Source organism: Cygnus atratus, chromosome 1 (assembly GCF_013377495.2).
Source record: "Cygnus atratus isolate AKBS03 ecotype Queensland, Australia chromosome 1, CAtr_DNAZoo_HiC_assembly, whole genome shotgun sequence".
Lineage (NCBI taxonomy): Eukaryota > Metazoa > Chordata > Aves > Anseriformes > Anatidae > Cygnus > Cygnus atratus.
In genome coordinates, this window is record NC_066362.1 from 199882115 (window position 1) to 199901729 (window position 19615).

Sequence of the window (19615 nt, forward strand, 5' to 3'; positions counted from 1 at the left end):
CACATGCACAGCTCTGCATAGCTGTCCACCTGAAGATGATGGTGACTCCTTAGAGAATACATGCAAACTCCTGGTTAATCATCAGCATTCTGCTCCTTTTATCTAAAAGATTTAACTGCTTTTCACCAGCTCTCCGGTTTTGTTCCACCATGTTGTCTCTACCAGCCTAAACCATTTCCTAAAATGATCCTTTTGCTTTTCCTTGCAATCCTGTTATTGAAGGAAGATGTCTGTGGAAATGTTGGGCTTTTGGTTTCTGCACAGGCCAATGAAAGAAGGGTGGTTGCACACATGCCTGGTGATATTATCATTGGAGCTCTGTTCTCTGTCCATCATCAACCAACAGTTGACAAGGTTCATGAAAGGAAATGTGGAGAGGTAAGAGAGCAGTATGGCATTCAGAGAGTGGAGGCAATGCTACATACCCTTGACAGAATTAATTTGGACCCCACACTGTTGCCAAATATCACATTAGGATGTGAAATAAGGGACTCTTGCTGGCATTCTGCTGTGGCTCTGGAGCAGAGCATTGAGTTTATAAGGGACTCTCTTATTTCATCAGAAGAAGAGGAAGGGATGGTGCGATGTGTGGATGGATCTTCATCATTCCGCTCCAAGAAACCCATCGTTGGTGTCATTGGCCCTGGCTCTAGCTCAGTTGCTATCCAGGTACAGAACTTGTTGCAGCTTTTCAATATACCTCAGATTGCTTATTCTGCTACAAGCATGGACCTAAGTGACAAAACTCTGTTCAAGTATTTTATGAGAGTTGTGCCATCTGATGCACAGCAAGCACGGGCTATGGTGGACATTGTCAAGCGCTATAACTGGACCTATGTTTCTGCTGTACATACTGAAGGTAAGAGGTGGTTGTTGTCATTATTTTATTATTATTATTATTATTATTTTAATATATGAATGCCTTTGAACTACTCTGATGTGATCAAATAGCTAGATGACAATAGTTTGATATTTTATTTTTTTCCCCCAGTCTGTTGTCAACTGCATAGACTTTTATTTCAGTTAATAGTGATTTCACATTCCCTAGGGTGAAGTAGCATCCCATTGATAACCACTGAAAACAGTTTGAAATACAGAACTGTGTGGTCTACAAGGCCACTTGTTATTAAACATGCTTACTCTGGAGTTTTGTAAGTGACCTTAACTTAATGTAGTTGGCATTTATTTATCTTTCTTAATCTACCAATCAGTATACTTATGTGGAATAATTATTTTAACTACATTGTTATCAATGTGTAATGAGAAAGTGTCTGGTCTTTCTAGTGCAGAAGAGGCCTAAATCACCATTTGAAACTGCAGCTGAACCAGAGTATTTCCTGATTAGTATCTGAGCCACAGAAGCACAAATAACAGAAGACCTAAGGTTCTGGCTAATATCTGAATGCAAGTTGTCCCGGCTTCTTGAGATCAGTACTATTTCTGTCCTTTTTATAGTACCCTGTGGAGTATTGCAGCCACTTAGCCACTTCTTGCTCTGCATCTGGTCATTGGTTTTGGAAGCGAGCAAGGGAGGTCTCCCTGCATCTTCTTTACACACCATCAGGAGTCCAGAAAATCAGAACTATGTGCTATATTGCTTCCCTCTTTTTATTAATTTGAGATAGAGCTTAAGCTTTTTGCCTAGTGCTCAGAAGAGTATGAGGGAAAAGAAATGGAAAAGATTGCCTGAATTCATTATCCTTGTATTGACAGACTTGAGTGGTTTCGTCTTGCTGTAAGTGACTAGAATTTCATACTGCCTTAAGAGCAAGTTTCACCAGTCCCTCTCTAATGGCACCACAATGTAATGCATTTTCTGGAATTACATTCTGTGATGAATTTTAGGATCTCACCTCTGTTCAAACAGATGAACCTGAAATGGAAGGTGCAGAATATGATCTGGAGAATGTAAAATGTTATTAAGAGATTGAGTAGTGGTGACAGCATTGCTGAACAGCAGCAGATGCTGCTGGCTTTATTACAACCAATAGAAAACAGATTGTCCTTCCCACACACAGAGTATGCTTCTCTGGCAGACTTCATATTCAAAAGCCTTTTTGGGGTGATGCTGGTCTGATGCAAGTATGTAGAGATCATTTTCCTCCTAAAAATATGTAGAGAGATAATTCTGCAGTATACATATATATATATATATACATGTTAAACTTTAGATGCAGATTGTTGTAACCATCCTTCCATCATAAGACTGGTAAATAACTTCAGTCTCTTTTCTATGAGGATGCATGAATATATTAGCAGTTTAATATAATAATGTACAAATCACCATACACCATATCATGTAATGAAAATACTCTGTGCCAGCTGATGTCTTTGGCATGGCTTAGTGTGCAGCCTTCATTGCACAAATGTGTTTGAATAACATCATGGTCAAAAATGTTGCCAGTGATGTGCTGCATTAGTTTAAGTTTGTATATTCTGAGTACTTTGATGACTCATCTAACTTTTGTTATGAACAACTTTTACACTTCTGTTTATTGAGCAGGGATGCTTATGTATTCAGTTTGGGAACTGTCAAGCTTATATTGAGGTCTGAGTGCACAGAGTGATAATACTTTTGCCGCTTCACATGGACACTACTTGGAGCAGATGGTAACATATGGCATGTTAATCTCATGGCAAAGGAACTTCGCACTGTGCGTTGGAAAGAAGGGAATAAGGACACAAGAATAAAAGCTGGAGATAGCTGCTATAAGACAAATGTAATAAATGTCAGGGGAGCTGGATGTGAATAAAAACAGATGAATGATATATTTCATCAGTAAAATGTGCCTACTTCTGCCTATATTGAAGTGGACAAGATAGGTGGTACCATTAAGTTAATACCTGAGGCCTTATACCATTCATACCATATTTACGAGAGTATAATTCTGGACTTCAGTGAATGAACATTAAACTCAGATTCTGTGAACCTTATGATCTATTTGCATGGTCTGGTCATGATGATGAATATGTTCTTCAGTCAAATAGCACCATACAAACGTTTTCTAACTGTAGAACAGATGGTATTTATAATGGGATAGACAAATACAAACTGAACAAGGTATTTATCTGAAACTTGGTGATGTCTGATGTTCTGGACACTTTCCAAACATTATGACAGATGTTGTCCCTTACAGAAATAGAAAGATTAAAAAAAAAAAAACACTCAAAGAACAACAAAAAACCACCACCAATAAGAAGGGGATCCTTTTTAGCCCATTTATGTGCTGTCTATGCCTGGGGAGACTAGTGCATGGACAGGATAGTAGAGAGGAAAATTTGGGCCCGTGTCTGAATTTTGGGTTGTTATGGTTGGCATGCGGGTGTGCCATGCAGCTCGAGCACCTTGGAGCTTTGTCTCAGATTTTTCTTGCTTAACCACTTAGCACCACACAACTAAGTGGAAATTGTTGCAGAAACTGGGGAGAATCTGGCTGTCTGCCACAAGGCACAAAGGACTGTTTGTTCACCTCATGTCACATGTGAAAACGTTCCCTGGTCTTTCCCATAGATCAGAGAAACATGTATACAATTTTATCTTCTCCCATCATTGAGGTGCAAAGACCTCTTTGAAAGCCCATTTGAAGTCAGTTTGCTCCCTTTGACTAGAGTAACATTTGGATCAGGCCTTCCTAGTCAGAAACAAGGTCAGTCCCTGCAAGTCAGAGCATAAAATTTGCCTGGAGGCGAATGAATTAATAATTTAAAAGATATTTTTCATTTTCATTTCAAACCATTTGTTTTGCCTCTCTGAATGGAGTAAAGAGGTAATATATGCTGGAAAAACACAACCACACAAAAGTACAATTGAAACACAATAGACCAAATTTATTGGGGGTGGCAAGGGATAAATTTCACTCCAGTATGTAAAAAGTGTGATTTACTTTTGAACACAGCCTTAAGAAATAAGCCACTCTGTTAACATTTTCTTTAGAGAGGTATCAGGTAAGCATGGGATCAAACTCCTCCTCAAAGTGCTTTCTTTTTAATAATGTTTTCCTCCATTTAAATTTATCATAAATGCATATAAAGAGGTGATTCACCTTCATTTTCTCAGGACATACCCTGGCAAGTGTAACAGAAACAGGACTTTATTTTCCTTTAGATAAGTTTTATTTCTCACATTTCCTTTCATATTTGTTCAATTGTGCTTGGTTACAAGACTATTTTTGCCTACATCTCTTGCTACCAAGTAAAGAGCAAAATGAAAATTAGTCATAGTCTGTGAGAAGAGAATGAAGAAATGAATGAAAGAACTGCAACAAGTTGACCTTAAACTTGCTGCTTGGAATAAATTGTGCCTATATGATGTGGAGATTTTCCTTCAGAATCTAGATTTTTTTCCTTTATATTCAAACTATATAATGTTCAGAGACTTTGCTTTTCACACAATATCATGACTCAAAATTAGATTAATTGGATTTTTAATCATTGGTGATATTATTTATGCCTTATATGCCTATATTTATGCCTATATATAAAAACACATAGAAAAGATATACCAAAAATCATTGTTACTCCATGCAAAAAATTTCAATTTCAATGAAAATTTATTTCTGAAAACCTGTTTCTGAAAATGGAAGAATCTCTAGTCTAAAGACTGGAGAATGTTTTACTGTGGCAATGTTTCATTTCTGTCCTCAGGCAAAAAAAATATTTTATTTTTATTTTTGAAATTAATTTTATTTTCTATTTTTTGCTACTTTGACACTGTTTGAAACATAAATGTTGAGATCAGGTTGATCACAATTTGGTATGCTCACAAGCATTAATCTTGTAGCAAAAATAAAAAAAATACATTTCATTACCTGAAAGAAAATATAGGAAATCAAAAATACAGTTCCAGTCATATTCTGTTGAGGTATTTACTTGCTTTTGATTGAATATCATCATTTATAATGATGTTGCTTTTTGTTGCTCAATTTCATGTATTTCTCCTAGTATCAAAATTGTGAAAATCGAACAAATGCTATTAATCATCAGGAAGTATTGAGATAAAAAACTCAAGTAGTATAAAGTTAATTTTTACTTTTTTTCTACAGTGACTGACTAACCTGAAAGTACTTTAATATTGCAGGCAGTCTGTCAGACATACCCGTGGTGAAATATATTGGTAGATAGAAAAATACAAAATGAGTGCTATACTCTGGAATGTAACAGGGATGAAGATTGTGAGGAGAAATATCATGAGAGAGAAAAGGGAAGGTGGTCAAAGAGGTGTATTATGGAGTTAAAAAACATCACTTTGAAAGGAATGGTATAGGGTGGATGTAGCTAAAACCACGATATTTGGATCAGCAAAAGGTCACATTGCTTCTTTTGTTTAGGTGCTCAGTGTTTTAATGTCACTATTTCATAGAATAGAATCATAGAACAGCTTGGGTTGGAAGGAAACAAGATCATCTAGTTCCAACCCCCCTGCCATGGACAGGGATGCCATCCACCAGACCAAGTTGTCCAGAATCCCATCCAGCCTGGCCTTGAACACCTCCAGGGATGGAGCATCCATAACTTCTCTGGGCAACATGTTCCATGGCCTCATCACCCTCTGTGTAAAGAATTTTCACCTAACATCTAATCTAAATCTAATTTTAGTTTAAAATTTTAGTTTAAAGTCCCTGGGTTCGAAAAGAATTTACAAGACACTAGAATTTAATTTCATACATAATCAAGGAAAAGAGGTATGTCCAACTCTTGCCAGTATCTTTGTGTATCAAAAACTTATTGTTGTATATTAGTAGTGCAGGAATTAAATCAACATTGTTTCAAAATCAGAATGTTTCTGTGTAATTAAGGAGCATTGATTGATATGTGTAGGACCACTTCCTGTATTTACAAGAGAGAGCTTGCAATTCCTCTGAAAGTTAAGAAAGACAAAAGGACTGTGCTGGATCTTTTAAACTTTTCAGTGTTGTCTGGGGCGGTTCTGACTAGCTGAATCTTGAATCATCCAGGAGGCAGTGATCATGGAGGTAAACCAAAAATTGTAGACTTTGCTTTAATGCAATTTGGAAGCTACTGGATGGAGGATAACATTACATCCATCGTACTAAAACGTGATTGCAGGCTCCTGATGATGTGGAAGCATACCATGCTGTAATGCATAGTATTATAAGTATACATATAGTACGTGTGTACATTGGAGAAGTGATTGTGAAGGTTATTAAGAGAAGAGTTACAATCTACCTTGGCAACAGATTTTTGAAACAATGCCTTTCATAAAGCATATGCTTGTTTTTAAACTAACATGATTTAACTCATCATTCTAAATATGCTGACTGGTGAAAACCACAGTAAAGATTTCCTTTAATTGATGGTTATATTTTTATCTTATTTATTTATTTTTTCTGGAACTGTCTGGCAGCATTTATGACTGGCCAGATACCTGATCCAGGCGGTATATGTGGAAGCCTCCATATAATATCCATTACATTGTCAAATGGCAGATAAACGATGTATCTGGAACGGCTATTGCTGGGAGAGGAATATGTACTAGATAAGTTGCAAAGATAATAACTAGGGTAGCTGGTAAATCAGCTCACTGAATGAATCCCACAGCCAAAATCAAACCTAACTTCTAGGAATAGTGGAAAGATGAGAAAAATTATCTGTTCCTCCGTCTGTTGTGATATAGTCACATGTTTCTCATCTGCCATAACCTAGGGTTTCATTTTTTAAAAACATTTTTCCCCTGAGATAAATTTTTACAAAATTCCTAGGTGGTGTTAGACACGTAAAGAGGAAAATTTCCCTAGTAAGATGAATAGAGATATGAAAAGAAAGGTGCAAAACTGTAGCGAGAGAACTTTGATCAAGATATGTGAAATTACATTATCACAATGCTCCAACATATAACTCCTTGATTTTCATTTGTTCTCAGTGGTTCTCTTTGCAGTTTTTGTTCTAATCTTTCTTTTGGCTAAAACAAGGAATTTTAGTTTTAGTTTTCCAGTCAGTTCTGTAGAGTGGTCCTTCCTGATATTAAGTTATTCTTATAGATCATTTTCTAAATCTTTCTAGCTTTGTCAAGATCCTTTTTAAAGAGCATATACTGCTTTTTTGACCCTTTTTAGTGAAATTGTTACCTCATTTACTTCTCCAGCCTGCAGTCATGTGGGAACTATTTTTCCATAAATCAGCATACAAGCTGCTGATACAGACCTTATCAGCAAACCAATGCAGTGGTTGCCTATAAACATGTATGGTTTATTTTTCCCTTTTACAGCCCCCATCTTGTCATAACCCATCTTCTGCCCATCTGGCTTACTATCTCACCTTCCTTGGTAGTTTTTTTTTCTTTTTTCTTTTTTTTTTTTCTTTTTTCCCCTCTTTCTTTTTCTGGTTACTTAACTCCTTGCTCACCACCTCCCATTCCTACCCCTTCCCATGGCTATGTCTAAATCTTTTTCCTCTTATCTCTCCAGTCAAAATAAGATTGCCAAACCATTTTAGGTGGATAATTGCATGAATAAGATATGATGCACAGATTTGGATATTTCTAAAACTTCTGCCTTATGTGATCACAACTACCATTCAAAGCAGATCAAGCCCTGGCTAAAATAAAGGCTATCAAAAATGAATACTTTTTTTTTTTAAAGTTAATTCACCTGGTGAATCTAGTTTTAGTCCAGATGTCTTTTAAAGTTCACATTTAAAGTCCAGATTCTCATTTAAAAAATAACATTTAGACTAGATATATTCTTCAGCAGTTCTACATTTGTTTTTTCTTAATTACATTTTCTTAATTAATGAGTATCACAGTTGATGAATTTGCAGATTTGTCATTAGGTTGAAAACAGGATATTTTTTTCATTTGCAAGTGAAGCCTTAAAAGGGAAATATAAATTGAAATTATTCCTCTGCTTTATCTTCATCAATTTCAAGTTTTCATACCCAACTTAGTTCTCAATTACACTGAAACAGGGTTATTCATCAAATATCTGTTGTACCTGAAGAGCTCAAACCCATGTCCCCTCCACCTTCTCTCCACCTGGTTGCCTCAGAGACAACCTTTGCAGGTGCTTCTCATTTGCTTTTATGAGTAGAACAGAAGTTAAGGACGCATTTCATATGTCTGCGGTTCTTCCTTTTTCATTCTCTCTCATCTTTACCACACAAAAATATGCAATCTAAAACCTGCTCACATCAACAGAAGCTTTCAGAAAGTTTAGGCTAAGTGCCCAAAGGGAGAATGTGAGAGTGTATACTATCTTTCCAATATAAGCTTTTCATATGTCTCCAGTCATGGTTATATATATAAAGTTTTGTTGTTGTTGTTGTTGTTTTGTTTGTTTGTTTGCTTTTTTGTTTGTTTGTTTTTCCTTCCAAAACTGCCATGGGATGTGAAGTTACCTTGCTTATTTTCATGCATATACACAAACACAATTTGTCTGACCTATTTCTTTCCCTTAAGGGAAAGTATGATGACTAGTTCAAATTCAGGGGTCTAAATAAATGCTGAAGTTGGATCAGATGCTTTCCCTTTCCCTTTCCCTTTCCCTTTCCCTTTCCCTTTCCCTTTCCCTTTCCCTTTCCCTTTCCCTTTCCCTTTCCCTTTCCCTTTCCCTTTCCCTTTCCCTTTCCCTTTCCCTTTCCCTTTCTTTCTTTTGTTTTGCGTCTTTCCCAAGAGAGCCCACTGCATAGGGTTATTTAGATACTTAACTTCTTTCTTGGTACCTCCATGCTTACTGAAATCAATAGGGAATGTAGATGCTTTAAGTCTCACTGGATATGGGGCTGAAGGTTTTGTTCACTCAGAAATTCTGTGGAGGGATAGATTTTGACTGCTAATATTTGAATCTAAAGTGCACAAATTCGAAGGCATTTGTGCAAAAGCATAAATGCCAACATGTCTAAGTAGCTCAAAAGGAAGCATCTCATAGAGCATGCATTCAGGGTTCTCAACCTTATGGATTTTGAATAAAAATCTGATTTATTCAATGACTGGAACAGGCTGGGAATGCAGGTTCTTTTTGTAAGCTATGTAAGATGCAACCAAGGAGTACAATATTTATAGTTATAACAACCTACTGATATACAGTTTTATTGAAAAAGTGAAGGTTACATGACCTATGGACTTACCAATTTATCTTTTCCTCCTCTGTTTCCCATTTTTATGTTTCTTAATGGTGAGCCCTTCCTCCCCCTCCCTCTGTCTCTGGCCTCTCGCTTGTTAACTAGAACTGTCTGAATCATCCCAGCTAACATTGTCCTTTTCTTTCCCTGCTCCCAAGCTGACTTTATTACAGCTCTATGCATTATTCATGTGTATTCAGTGAACAGTTTATGCAGACAGCTTCTGCTATGTGAGCTGTTCACAGGCTGCTCAGGCAGGGCTAGAAGGTGCCTTTAGGCACCACCCTGTGGGAGGAGTGACACATAAACGGTGCTGACCCTGGAGGTGGTGTGCTGAGAAGCCTCTGAGTCATGCATGGTTGCTTATGACCGTGTCAGGGCAATGCTGAAGCCTCTCCATCCACATGAAGTGGCATGTGCATGACATTAAGTTACACTATGAGAGGGAAGACTATTGCCTCCCCAGCTTTGTGCTGTGAATCTGCCTTTGCTGTTTGGTTAGTTCATGTTCCTGTGGGCTGGAAACATAGTACTGTCACTTATTTCAGCCACATTCAACTGCTCCAGTCAGGAGTGGGAGTGAAAATAAATCACCAGAATTTATAGCACTAGAAAACATGGCCTGAGTGTATTGGGTGTAGGAAGCAGGACAGTGCAGTGGCTACTGGAGCAGGGAGTTTGGGATGCTTTACATGGAAGTAAGATACCCATTTCTGTGCTCCCCTAGACTATGCATGTGGCCCTGATGAAGTTGCAGAGACTGTGCCAATGTCACATGATGGAGAGAATGGTTCAGGTACTCGAAGGTTGCACTGGGCTGCACCGTTGCACCATTACAGCATTGTGCTCAAGCTGATCCATCCACTGGGAAGTATAGCATAAGATATGATGCTGAGGAGACGAACATATCAGCTAGTGCTGCAGCACAACCAGCTAGATCAGAGCTATTCTGGGCATGCTTGCAGCCCCTTCTGTAGCTTGCTGTGGGCCTGTCTGCAACCATCTGCAAGGGGGCCTGTTTAATGACTTTGTAATGGTTTGGTATTTTGTAGGTTGAGAATTGGCACACATGGGTGTCCTTGAAGCATTTGCTCCAAACACCCACATTTGAAATGTGTAATGGAGGTGTTGTGAGTATCGATACTCCAGAAGAGAGTAAGGAACATTTAGATACTACTGATAATGTAGGCCAGACAAAGCCTTGGACATGCAGTTTGCGTACATGTTCTGTCACCAACCACAGAGGTTTGTGCCCTTAGAGAAGATACCAAGTATAAATTTCCTCTGAAACATTATTGAGAAAAAGTACATTGATTGACATAACTCCCCTAGGAAGGCAGACAGACAATGGACACCAAAACCTGAAAAAATGAAAGCTTAAAAGCTAATTCCTATTTCTCTTTTACATACAAGCTTTTCACTGATTTTGTTTTTTCTACTTTTGAACAGTTGGTAGAGTGGGTGTTACATCCAACACCTCCGTGTGACAAATCTCAGCCTACAAAATACTGACACGTTACATTTCATTAAACATATGGGACCTAATTATGCTGCCAGCTAAAATACAGGTGCAAGTTCCAAAGGAAATGTTTGCTGTATGTGCACGGGCCCTATAGAACCTATATTTTTGCCTACAGAAAACAGGGCATTCATTTGACATTTGCAACATTCATGGCTTAACTGAGATATGTAGAGAATAACCTTTAACATATAACTGAAATAAAAAGTGAATTTATACTCACAAGGTGGAAGTTTTGTTGTGGGATATTGTGGCATCATCATATTTATATGGATAAATGAAAAAAAAAAGTCAAGGTCTTCCCAGAAAGTAGCATTTCAGCCTTTTGCAGTGGACCAATCATGTCCATAAAGAAAACTGGCCAAAGGTAGCCAATCCTTATAATGGTGGAGTGTTGCTGTCCTGTATCTACAGGCAATCTGAAAAGAAGTGTCCCAGATTTGGCAGTGCTCTCCCTGCTCTGTCTGTCTTGCTGGGATGTTCTTTCAAAGACAAGAGCACTATATAATTTCATTTGCAGCAATTTCATAACAGATTATTTTATCAGGAGGGCTGTAGAAGGGCATGAGTGAACTCTGTGCAGGTTGGGTATGAAAGTCAAGAAGATTCTTAGTAAGAGGAGAAGCAGCAGACGTCAAAAGTCTAGATGAAGGAGAAAGGACAGAACAAGGTATAGAGAAACAAATTGCAGAAATAGCAGTGGTGATCAAGAAGAACTCTTTCACTGATACAATTTCTGTATCTGAGTATTTAACACACCTCAGATTCTATTAAGAAAATAACATCAAGAGACCCCAAAACACTCCACAAATTAAATATTTTACCAGTAGGTAATGAGAGGACTAAAAGCTGGAGTACTTTGCTGGAAGTCAACCATGGCACCTATCTTGGCTCCCACACCTCTGCTCTCTCTTATACTGGGCTGTCTTTCATGGAGGATAGTCATAACCCTTTGCCATCTGGAAGGTGCCACATCAGGTCCTTTGCTTATTATGTGAATTCTGTGGGGAACACTAGTCATAAAATCATAGACTCATAAAATGTTTTGGATTGGAATGGACCTTAAAGATCATCTAGTTCCAACCCACCTGCCATAGGCAGGGATGCCACTCCCTAGCCCAGGCTGTGCAAAGCACCATTGAACCTGGCCTTGAACAGTTCTGGGGATGGGGCATCCACAACTTTCTCTGCACAACCTGTTCCAGTGCATCGCCAACCTCATAGTGAAAAAAAACCCTTCCTTATATCTAATCTAAATCTAATATCTTTCAGTTTAAAACCTTGTCCTATCACTACATGCCTTTCTAAAAAGTCTCTTCAGCTTTCTTGTAGCCCCCCTTTAGGTTATGGAAGGCTACAACAGATCCATGTCTTTCTTATGTTGGGGGGCCCAGAGCTGAATGCAGGGCTCTGGGTGGGGTCTCATGAGAGCAGAGCAGAGGGAGAGAATCCCCTCCATCACCCTGCTGTCCACACTACTTTTGATGCAGCCCAGGATAAATTTGGTTTTCTGGGCTGCAAGCTCACACTGCCAGCTCGTGTCGAGCTTATCACCCACCAACACCCCCAGGCCCTTCTCCTCAGGGCTGCTCTCAATCCATTCTCCACTCAGCCTGTATTTGTGTTTGGGATTGCCCTGGCCCGGATGCAGGACTTTGCACTTGGCCTTGTTGAAATACGTGTTGTCCTCACAGGCCCACTTCTCAAGCCTGTCCTGGTCCCTCTGGATGGCATCCCTCCCCTCCAGCATGTCAACCGTACCACACACAGCTTGGTGTCATTGGCAACCATTCTGAGGGTGCACTCAATCCCACTGTTCATTTCACCAACAAAGATGTCAGCACTGGAGAAGAGTGCCAGTCCCCATACCGATGCTTAAGGAATGCCACTTGCCTGGACACAGAGTTGTTGACCACAACTCTTTGAGTGTGACCATCCAGACAATGTCCTGAAGCTGCTCTTCAGATCAGTAGCAAGAATGTGGCAAAGAGTTCTTATGGGACTAAATGTTTCTGCAGATGTAGCTAAATTTCCAGTAAAAGCAAATTATTGTATACAACAATAACTTAAAATCATTTATAAGCTGTTGATCTGTCCTAAATATGTCAAGTAGAAATGACTGAATTTTGCTTTATAAAATGGCCCTTCAAATCAATCATGTTAAAAACTTCTCATAAGATGATGGTTTCTCTCTAGCTAGGTGGATCTGTCATTTTGCTATGATCATGATAGAGGTGCTACTAACTTCTTCACATAAGCAAGAAATGAATAATGCTTCACAATTTTGTAAAGAAGTTTGTGAAAAAAAAGTAACAAACTGACAACATTTGAGAGTTTTTTTTTTCTGTGTGCGTTTGCTCTCTGTATTACTGTGAAAAAAAAAACATATAAGTTTTCTTCATTTTTCTCTGTTAAAAACAAAAAGACATAAACATATAGAAAAAGGGGAATATATAAATGAAAATTTATTTCCCAAATAGAAAGAATGGATGTTTTTGCATTATAATTTTCTGCTGGTGGAATTTGTTAGTCTTATCACCTACACACCATACTTCTGGATGGCTATTGGTTTTACTTACAAAAATGAAGGCTTCAGATGGCCAATTTTTTTTTTTTTTTTGCTGTCCTCTAAAATAGTGATGGTAACCTTTGCAGTGAAACTATTTTGCTAACTTGCATGGGTGTGTGAGAAGATGCTCTAATTTCAAAGATCAGCTTTTTTTTTTCATTAGTATTTTCCATTTATGGACTTTGCTTTAACTGTTGTAATCTGCAAACTACTATGTTATTGTAAAATCCATGGTGAGGTCTTCAGCTTAGTAAAGTCTGCACAAGGTTACCAAGTGACATTTTCTGATAGGAAGGATTTTGTAATAAGATATTGCTACCTTCTTTTCAATTGCACATTGCTTTAAGATTATGAATAATTTTCAAGTAATTAATAAAGTCTTTTATCATTCACTTATAAACTACATTTTATTTGGGTGCCCAACCTTTCTAATAAAAAGACAGTACTGAAACATCCAGCCCTGCAGTTGAGCAGTCTCCTGGGAAGTTCAGGATTTCAGTATTAAGAAGAGATATCTGTCCTATCTGTGGATAAGAACAGTTGTGGAAATTACACCCCTAATTAAACCATTGCTTGACCTGAACTACGTAGCCTTGATTCAGTGCTTTTGTTCTTGTTTGAGATCCTATCACACACTTTTGCTGAGTGCCATTAAGTGTTAACTTGCATTGCCAGTTTTTTCAACAGGAACATGAGGATTTCTCTCTCAAGCCAAGAATTAATGTTGTTGCTGTTGTTGTTTTTCCTACCAGTCTGAATATCTTTGTGCTTTCACTGTGTTTCTACTGTCTACTTATTTGAACTTCTGGCTTTTTTTCTCTCTTGTTATGCATTTGAATAGTACCTAGCATAAGGGTACCCTGACCTTAGCTGGTACCCATATATGTTGTTATAAGTAATTTATGAAAACCATTTTCCATTTCCAAATAGTAGCACATGCAGTCTGGACTTACTTTACTCTTGCAGCCTGAGTCCTTTTCTTTCATTGTTTAAGCTGTTTTATTTCTTTAGTCCAGAGAGTGCAATGGAATTAGACAAAAAGAAATGGCAGTTTCAATCCATCATATACACTTCGGGGTTCTGGTTCAGTAAGTGTTCTGAACCTGTTTGCTATTTCTTATCTGTACAGTTCAAGTGGTTAAGAGGCATCATATCAAAAAGCATTCTTCGCTGATAGACAATAGACTTTGAATTCACGATGGACAAGTCTTTAGTATTATCTGCTAGAATAAGAACAATGATGATGAAGAAACTGGCTGTTGCTTTAATTAGATCTTTCCTCAAGGACTCATTCTGTGTGGCAGTCAGTTTATTCATTTTCTTCTTTGCAATGTTTTTCTCTGAGCAAAGCTCCTTGACTCTTCAGTCTTGACTGAAGTAGAAATAGTGATATTACTGTAAGATCTGTAAAACCAGTACCTTGAAATAAACTTTCTGTTGGAGGTCAGTGATGGCTAGCAAAATGCTTCTTCTATATATTTGTGTTGTTAATATGCAAAATGTAATATGAGAGCACAAAATATATAATATGGTAGCTGAGTGGTGCAGTCAATACAACAGAAGGAAGGGATGCCATCCAAAGGGACCTGGACAAGCTTGAGAAGTGGGCCCATGTGAACCTAACGAGGTTCAACAAGTCTAAATTCAAGGTGCTGCAGCTGGGCCGGGGCAATCCCAGACATGAGTATAGACTGGGAGAAGAACTCCTTGAGAGCAGCCCTGAAGAGAAAGACTTGGGGGTTCTGGTGGATGAAAACCTTGACAAAAGTCAACAGTGCACGCTTGCAGCCCAGAAGGCCAACTGCATCCAGGGCTGTATCAACAGAGGAGGGGCCAGCAGGGAGAGGGAGGTGATTGTCCCCCTCTGCTCTGCTCTCATGACACCCCACGTGGAGCCCTGTGTCCAGGTCTGAGGCCCCCATCACAAGAAGGATGTTGATCTGTTAGAATGAGTCCAGAGGAGGGACACGAAGATGATGAAGGGGCTGGAGCACCTGTCCTGTGAAGAAAGGCTGGGGATGTTCGGCCTGGAAAAAAGAAAGCTCTGTGCCTCTCGTTGCAGCCTTTCAGTACTTAAAGGGGGCTAAAATGGAGAGCAACTTTTTACTTGGGCAGGTAGTGATAGGATGAGGAGGGACAGTTTTAAACTAAAAGAGGGGAATTTAGATTAGAGGTTAGGTGAAAATTCTTTACTCAGATAATGGTGAGACAGGAACAGGTTGCCTATAGAAGCTGTGGATGCCCCATCCCTGGAGCCATTCAAGACCAGGCTGGATGAGGCCTTGGGCAACCTATCTAGTGGGTGATGTCCCTGCCCATGGCAGGGGGTTGGAACTAGATGATCTTTAAGGGCCCTTCTAACCTGAGCCGTTCTATGAAAATTATATTTGAAAATTTTAAGCACTCACAGTTTTAGACACTATTCCAAAACATATTTTTTTTCAGTTCTGGTGTGAAGACTTTATATTTTTTATGTTTCTAAGGGTAATTCTAGTTTTTTTGAAATAAATAATCTGAAGCTGTTTGGAACAGGGACTCCATGGACAAATTTACACCATTAAATGATAAAGGCAAAGGGCTGAGTTTAAGCACTACATTTCCTAACTATTAGTTTCATCCTTGTTTCTCTTTTGGACCACTGCAATAATCCTTTTATAAAGGAAATCTGTAATAAAGAGGACCAGACCTAAGCAGTGGATGCAAACTGATCTATGTTATGTGTCCATGTCATGTCCCTTGTCCTTATAGTGAGCTTTACCGTAGTAAATATGCAATTCTGAATTTACAGTTGCTATACCTGAAAAATGTTTGTTCTTGAAAAGCTGATACAATCTGATCATGTGCGACCTGCCTATTTTAAATAGATCATGATTCATACTCTCTTCAGCTGTGTCTGAGAATTATTTGGGACAGTCTTATCTGGTCCAGGCAAAAAGGATTCTTGGGACTACTCTAGCAGTTAAATTCCACAGAGAATCATGTTTCAGAGCTATGGAATATTCTTCTGTATTGCTTAATATCCTAGCATAAATGTTATCTTTGTTTTCTGAAAAATATCTTTCTTAACCTGCAGGCACGTATTGAAGAAAGCAGTTCTGAATACAAGCACAAACAAATGGATGTTCACTCCACCTGAATGTTTTCATAGTCTTCTTTGCTTTCCAAGGATCCTAATTTCTTTGCAGCTCTCTACAGCTTGAGATATTTAACAGCTGAAAATGTATTATTATTAAACGTGCTTTGTCTTATTGGAGTGAATAATGAGACACTAAAAAGAGCTAGCTGTGAACTCATTCAGTTTTAATTAAATGAATATATTTTGTGTAAACATTACCGTTTATTGAAGGAGGGATAATTTCAAAAGAACAGATATTTGAGAAATTTAAAAAAAGGTAATAGATTATATAAATTACACTACTCATGATCAGACAGTCAAATATAAAACAGAATGGGCACTCTTTTAAGGCAAAGATATCTTTCTAGTTCAAAGTTTACATCTCAGTTAATGGCATTGAATGGGATCTGTTGGGAATGGATTTTCCAATTGTGAATGGAAGGAAGAGCTCTAAAATCCCTCAGAAAGTTTATTTAGATAGTGTATTATGCCTGTCCAAAACAGTAACAAAGTGAAAATTGTAAAAATCTTGCAAAGTAAAATAGATATGTAAATCTACCACTGAGGTGTGCGAAGTTATGAAGAACAAGAACAGATTGAGTCAACATTAAAAATAATTCATTTTTGTTGCCAAACCAAAATAAACATTTCTTGGCATAGAAGTGGCTCTAGGTGGCACAGCTGGCTCTATTTAATTTTTTCTTCAAGCTGCTAACTAAACTGTCCCAGAGATACTGTACACTCAATGGAGAGTGAGATCTCCAAGTAGTGATTCAACCCTTCATTTTATTTAACCTCTTCATTAGTGACCTTGGATGACTGCCTTCCTAACTCTGGTACTTTAAATAAGTATTTAAAATTACTGCTGAATGCAGAACTCCAGGTGGGGTCTCATGAGAGTGGAACATCACCTCCTTTGACTTGCTAGATACACTTCTTTGATGAAGCATGGGGTTATCACTGGCTTTCCAGGCCGCAAGCATATAGAGCCAGCTTGTGTTGAGCTTTTCATCCACTGCTACCCTCATGTCCTTCTCGATAGGGCTGCTCTCTATCCACTCATCACCCAGCCTGTATTCATGCTTGGGATTGCCCTAACTTAGGTGCAGGACCTTGCACTTGGCCCTGTTGAACCATGTGTTTTTCACACAGGCCCACCTCTTGAGCCTGTCTGGGTCCTTCTGGATGGCACACCTTCCCTCCAGCATGCACCACACAGCTTGGTGTCATCTGCAAATTTGCTGAGGGTGCACTCAATTCCTCTGTCCATGTTGCCAACAAAGATGATTAATAGTATTGGTCCCAGTAAAAATCCTTGAAAAATACCACTCTACCACTTGTCACTGGTCTCCACCTGGATACCAAACTGTTGGTTGAGACTGTCCAGTCATTTTCTTGTCCGCAAAGCAGCCCATCCATCAAATCCATGTCTCTCCATTTTGGAGACAAAGATGTCTTGTGGGATAGTGTCAAATGATTTTCACAAACCCAGGTAGCAAGGCAGCAGGTCTTTTCCAGGGGGAACGTTGCACCCTCTTTTTGAGATCCTTTAAAGAAATCATTGCTTAGGGGATAGCAGTGTATTATTGGAGAACAGCAAATACAGTGGTTTAATATGTGTTTGGTTGGAAATAGGTGGCATGAAAAAAGAAGGTGTAAGACTGCATAAGATTCTTCACAAAAGTCTTCAGTGATCAACACTGGTACTGGTTTTATGTAGTGCTTTTGTAACTGGTATAAGTACAATAAGTTTAATCTATGTGGGTTTCTAATAATAGAAAATTATTAAAATTATTAACCAGTAGAAAGGAGAAAAACAGTACTTGTACAGGAATAATTAGATGGTTTTGGAGACTAGAGTAAAAGAATTTGTACTTAAAATTTTCCCTGTTTTTAGGTATTTAATGGAATAATACAATCTTGTATCACAGTCATTCAAGGCTTCTTCTATAAGTTAGTAAGAAATTCTGACAGAGATGTGGAAAAGGCAAATGTGATCTTGGACGGGTATTTCCAGGAAAAATAGAAAACTGTTAGTCCTGCTGTACAGGATCCTGTAAATCACATTCTGATTATTGCACACAGTCATTGGTTGGGGTAAGAGAGAATCAAATAAGGAACAGCTGTGGTGAAGGGTTATTAGTATAACCTGAAGCCTATCATAAAACAAGAGCCTAAAAGAATTGGCTTTATTTAGTGGAGCAAAAGGAAGCCTGAATAATATTGCTGTCTTTAAATACAACACACTGGATAGTAATGATGACTAAAAGAAAAAATGTTAATAAATAAGTGGACACTGAGCATTAGAAGGATTTCCAGCTCTCAGGGTAGTGTGGCTCTAGAATAGCTTTACAATGGGTAAACTTTGTGTGTAGATTGAACTGGATTTGAGATCAAATTTAATAAATTTATGAAAGATTGTTCACGTGTCACTGTGGGCTGCTGGAGTCACCTTGGGAGGTCATTTAGTGAGTTTACACTAGTAGTGCATGTGTGATCTTTAGCAGTATGTGCATATGCATTTTAGAAGAAACGAGTGAATTGAAACACGTCTGAAAGCATATGCCCAAAATCTTTGAAAATACCAGCAAGGAGAAGAAAATGATTATGGGAACATTGGTGTGTTTAATCCTGATGAAGACAGTAAGACGTAATGAATTTTCTGGCTAGTTTAATTTCACTCCACAGAAAAAAATATTGGCATTAATGAACTTGGAAATGAGCTGAGCTACGTGGCTGAAAATAGAGGAAAAACAGCAATTTATAAACTGGATGCACTATGCCCTGATCAGTGGAACAGAGAGTATACAGCTTGATGTTAAAATCTATGTCATCATTCAAATAAACCAATTGTTATGCCATGTTCAAGACAGATAAGAGGGCAAGAAAAAATGGCCTATTGTTCAATAAAATAGAAGTAATTCCTGTGGCTACATTCTCCTGTCCCCTTTTCTTCTTGAATTCACTATGCAATAAAAGAAAGGAAGAATTGAATGGAAAGCAGTTTTGTACATAGAGAAAATCTGCAACTTCTAAGGGAATCACTTAACATGTATTTTGGCTGCCTAGTATGTTAATAACAAATTAGGGAAAAAATAAAATAATAAAATTTTCTCGGTATAGGAATAGATTATAATTTGGGACTGACCACACAAGAAACCAGCCCACCAAAACCCCCACACCTGAGATATTTCTCAGTCTATTGCTAAATGTTAGGTCAGAGACTGGATGTTTTGCTATCATCACTTTATAAAATCCACAGTAACGATTGCTTCAGAAGCTGGAATTTCATTGTCCAAGGGGAGTGCTTTCCTCAAAGTTGTATTCCTGTTCTTGC

The 19615-nt window shown here is 38.2% G+C and overlaps 2 protein-coding genes across 4 annotated transcripts in view; both read left to right on the forward strand.

Moving 5' to 3' along the window:
* The window catches only part of CTSC (cathepsin C), a 770970-nt gene that overhangs the window by 413823 nt on the left and 337532 nt on the right, over positions 1-19615 (forward strand). The window lies entirely within an intron of this gene.
* GRM5 (glutamate metabotropic receptor 5) overlaps positions 184-19615 on the forward strand; it is a 278573-nt gene continuing 259141 nt past the window's right edge. For all 3 annotated transcript variants that reach the window (XM_035542529.1, XM_035542530.1, XM_035542532.1), the window contains exon 1: positions 184-859. In XM_035542529.1, the coding sequence (XP_035398422.1) occupies positions 184-859 (676 nt within the window). The remainder of the gene's footprint in view (positions 860-19615) is intronic.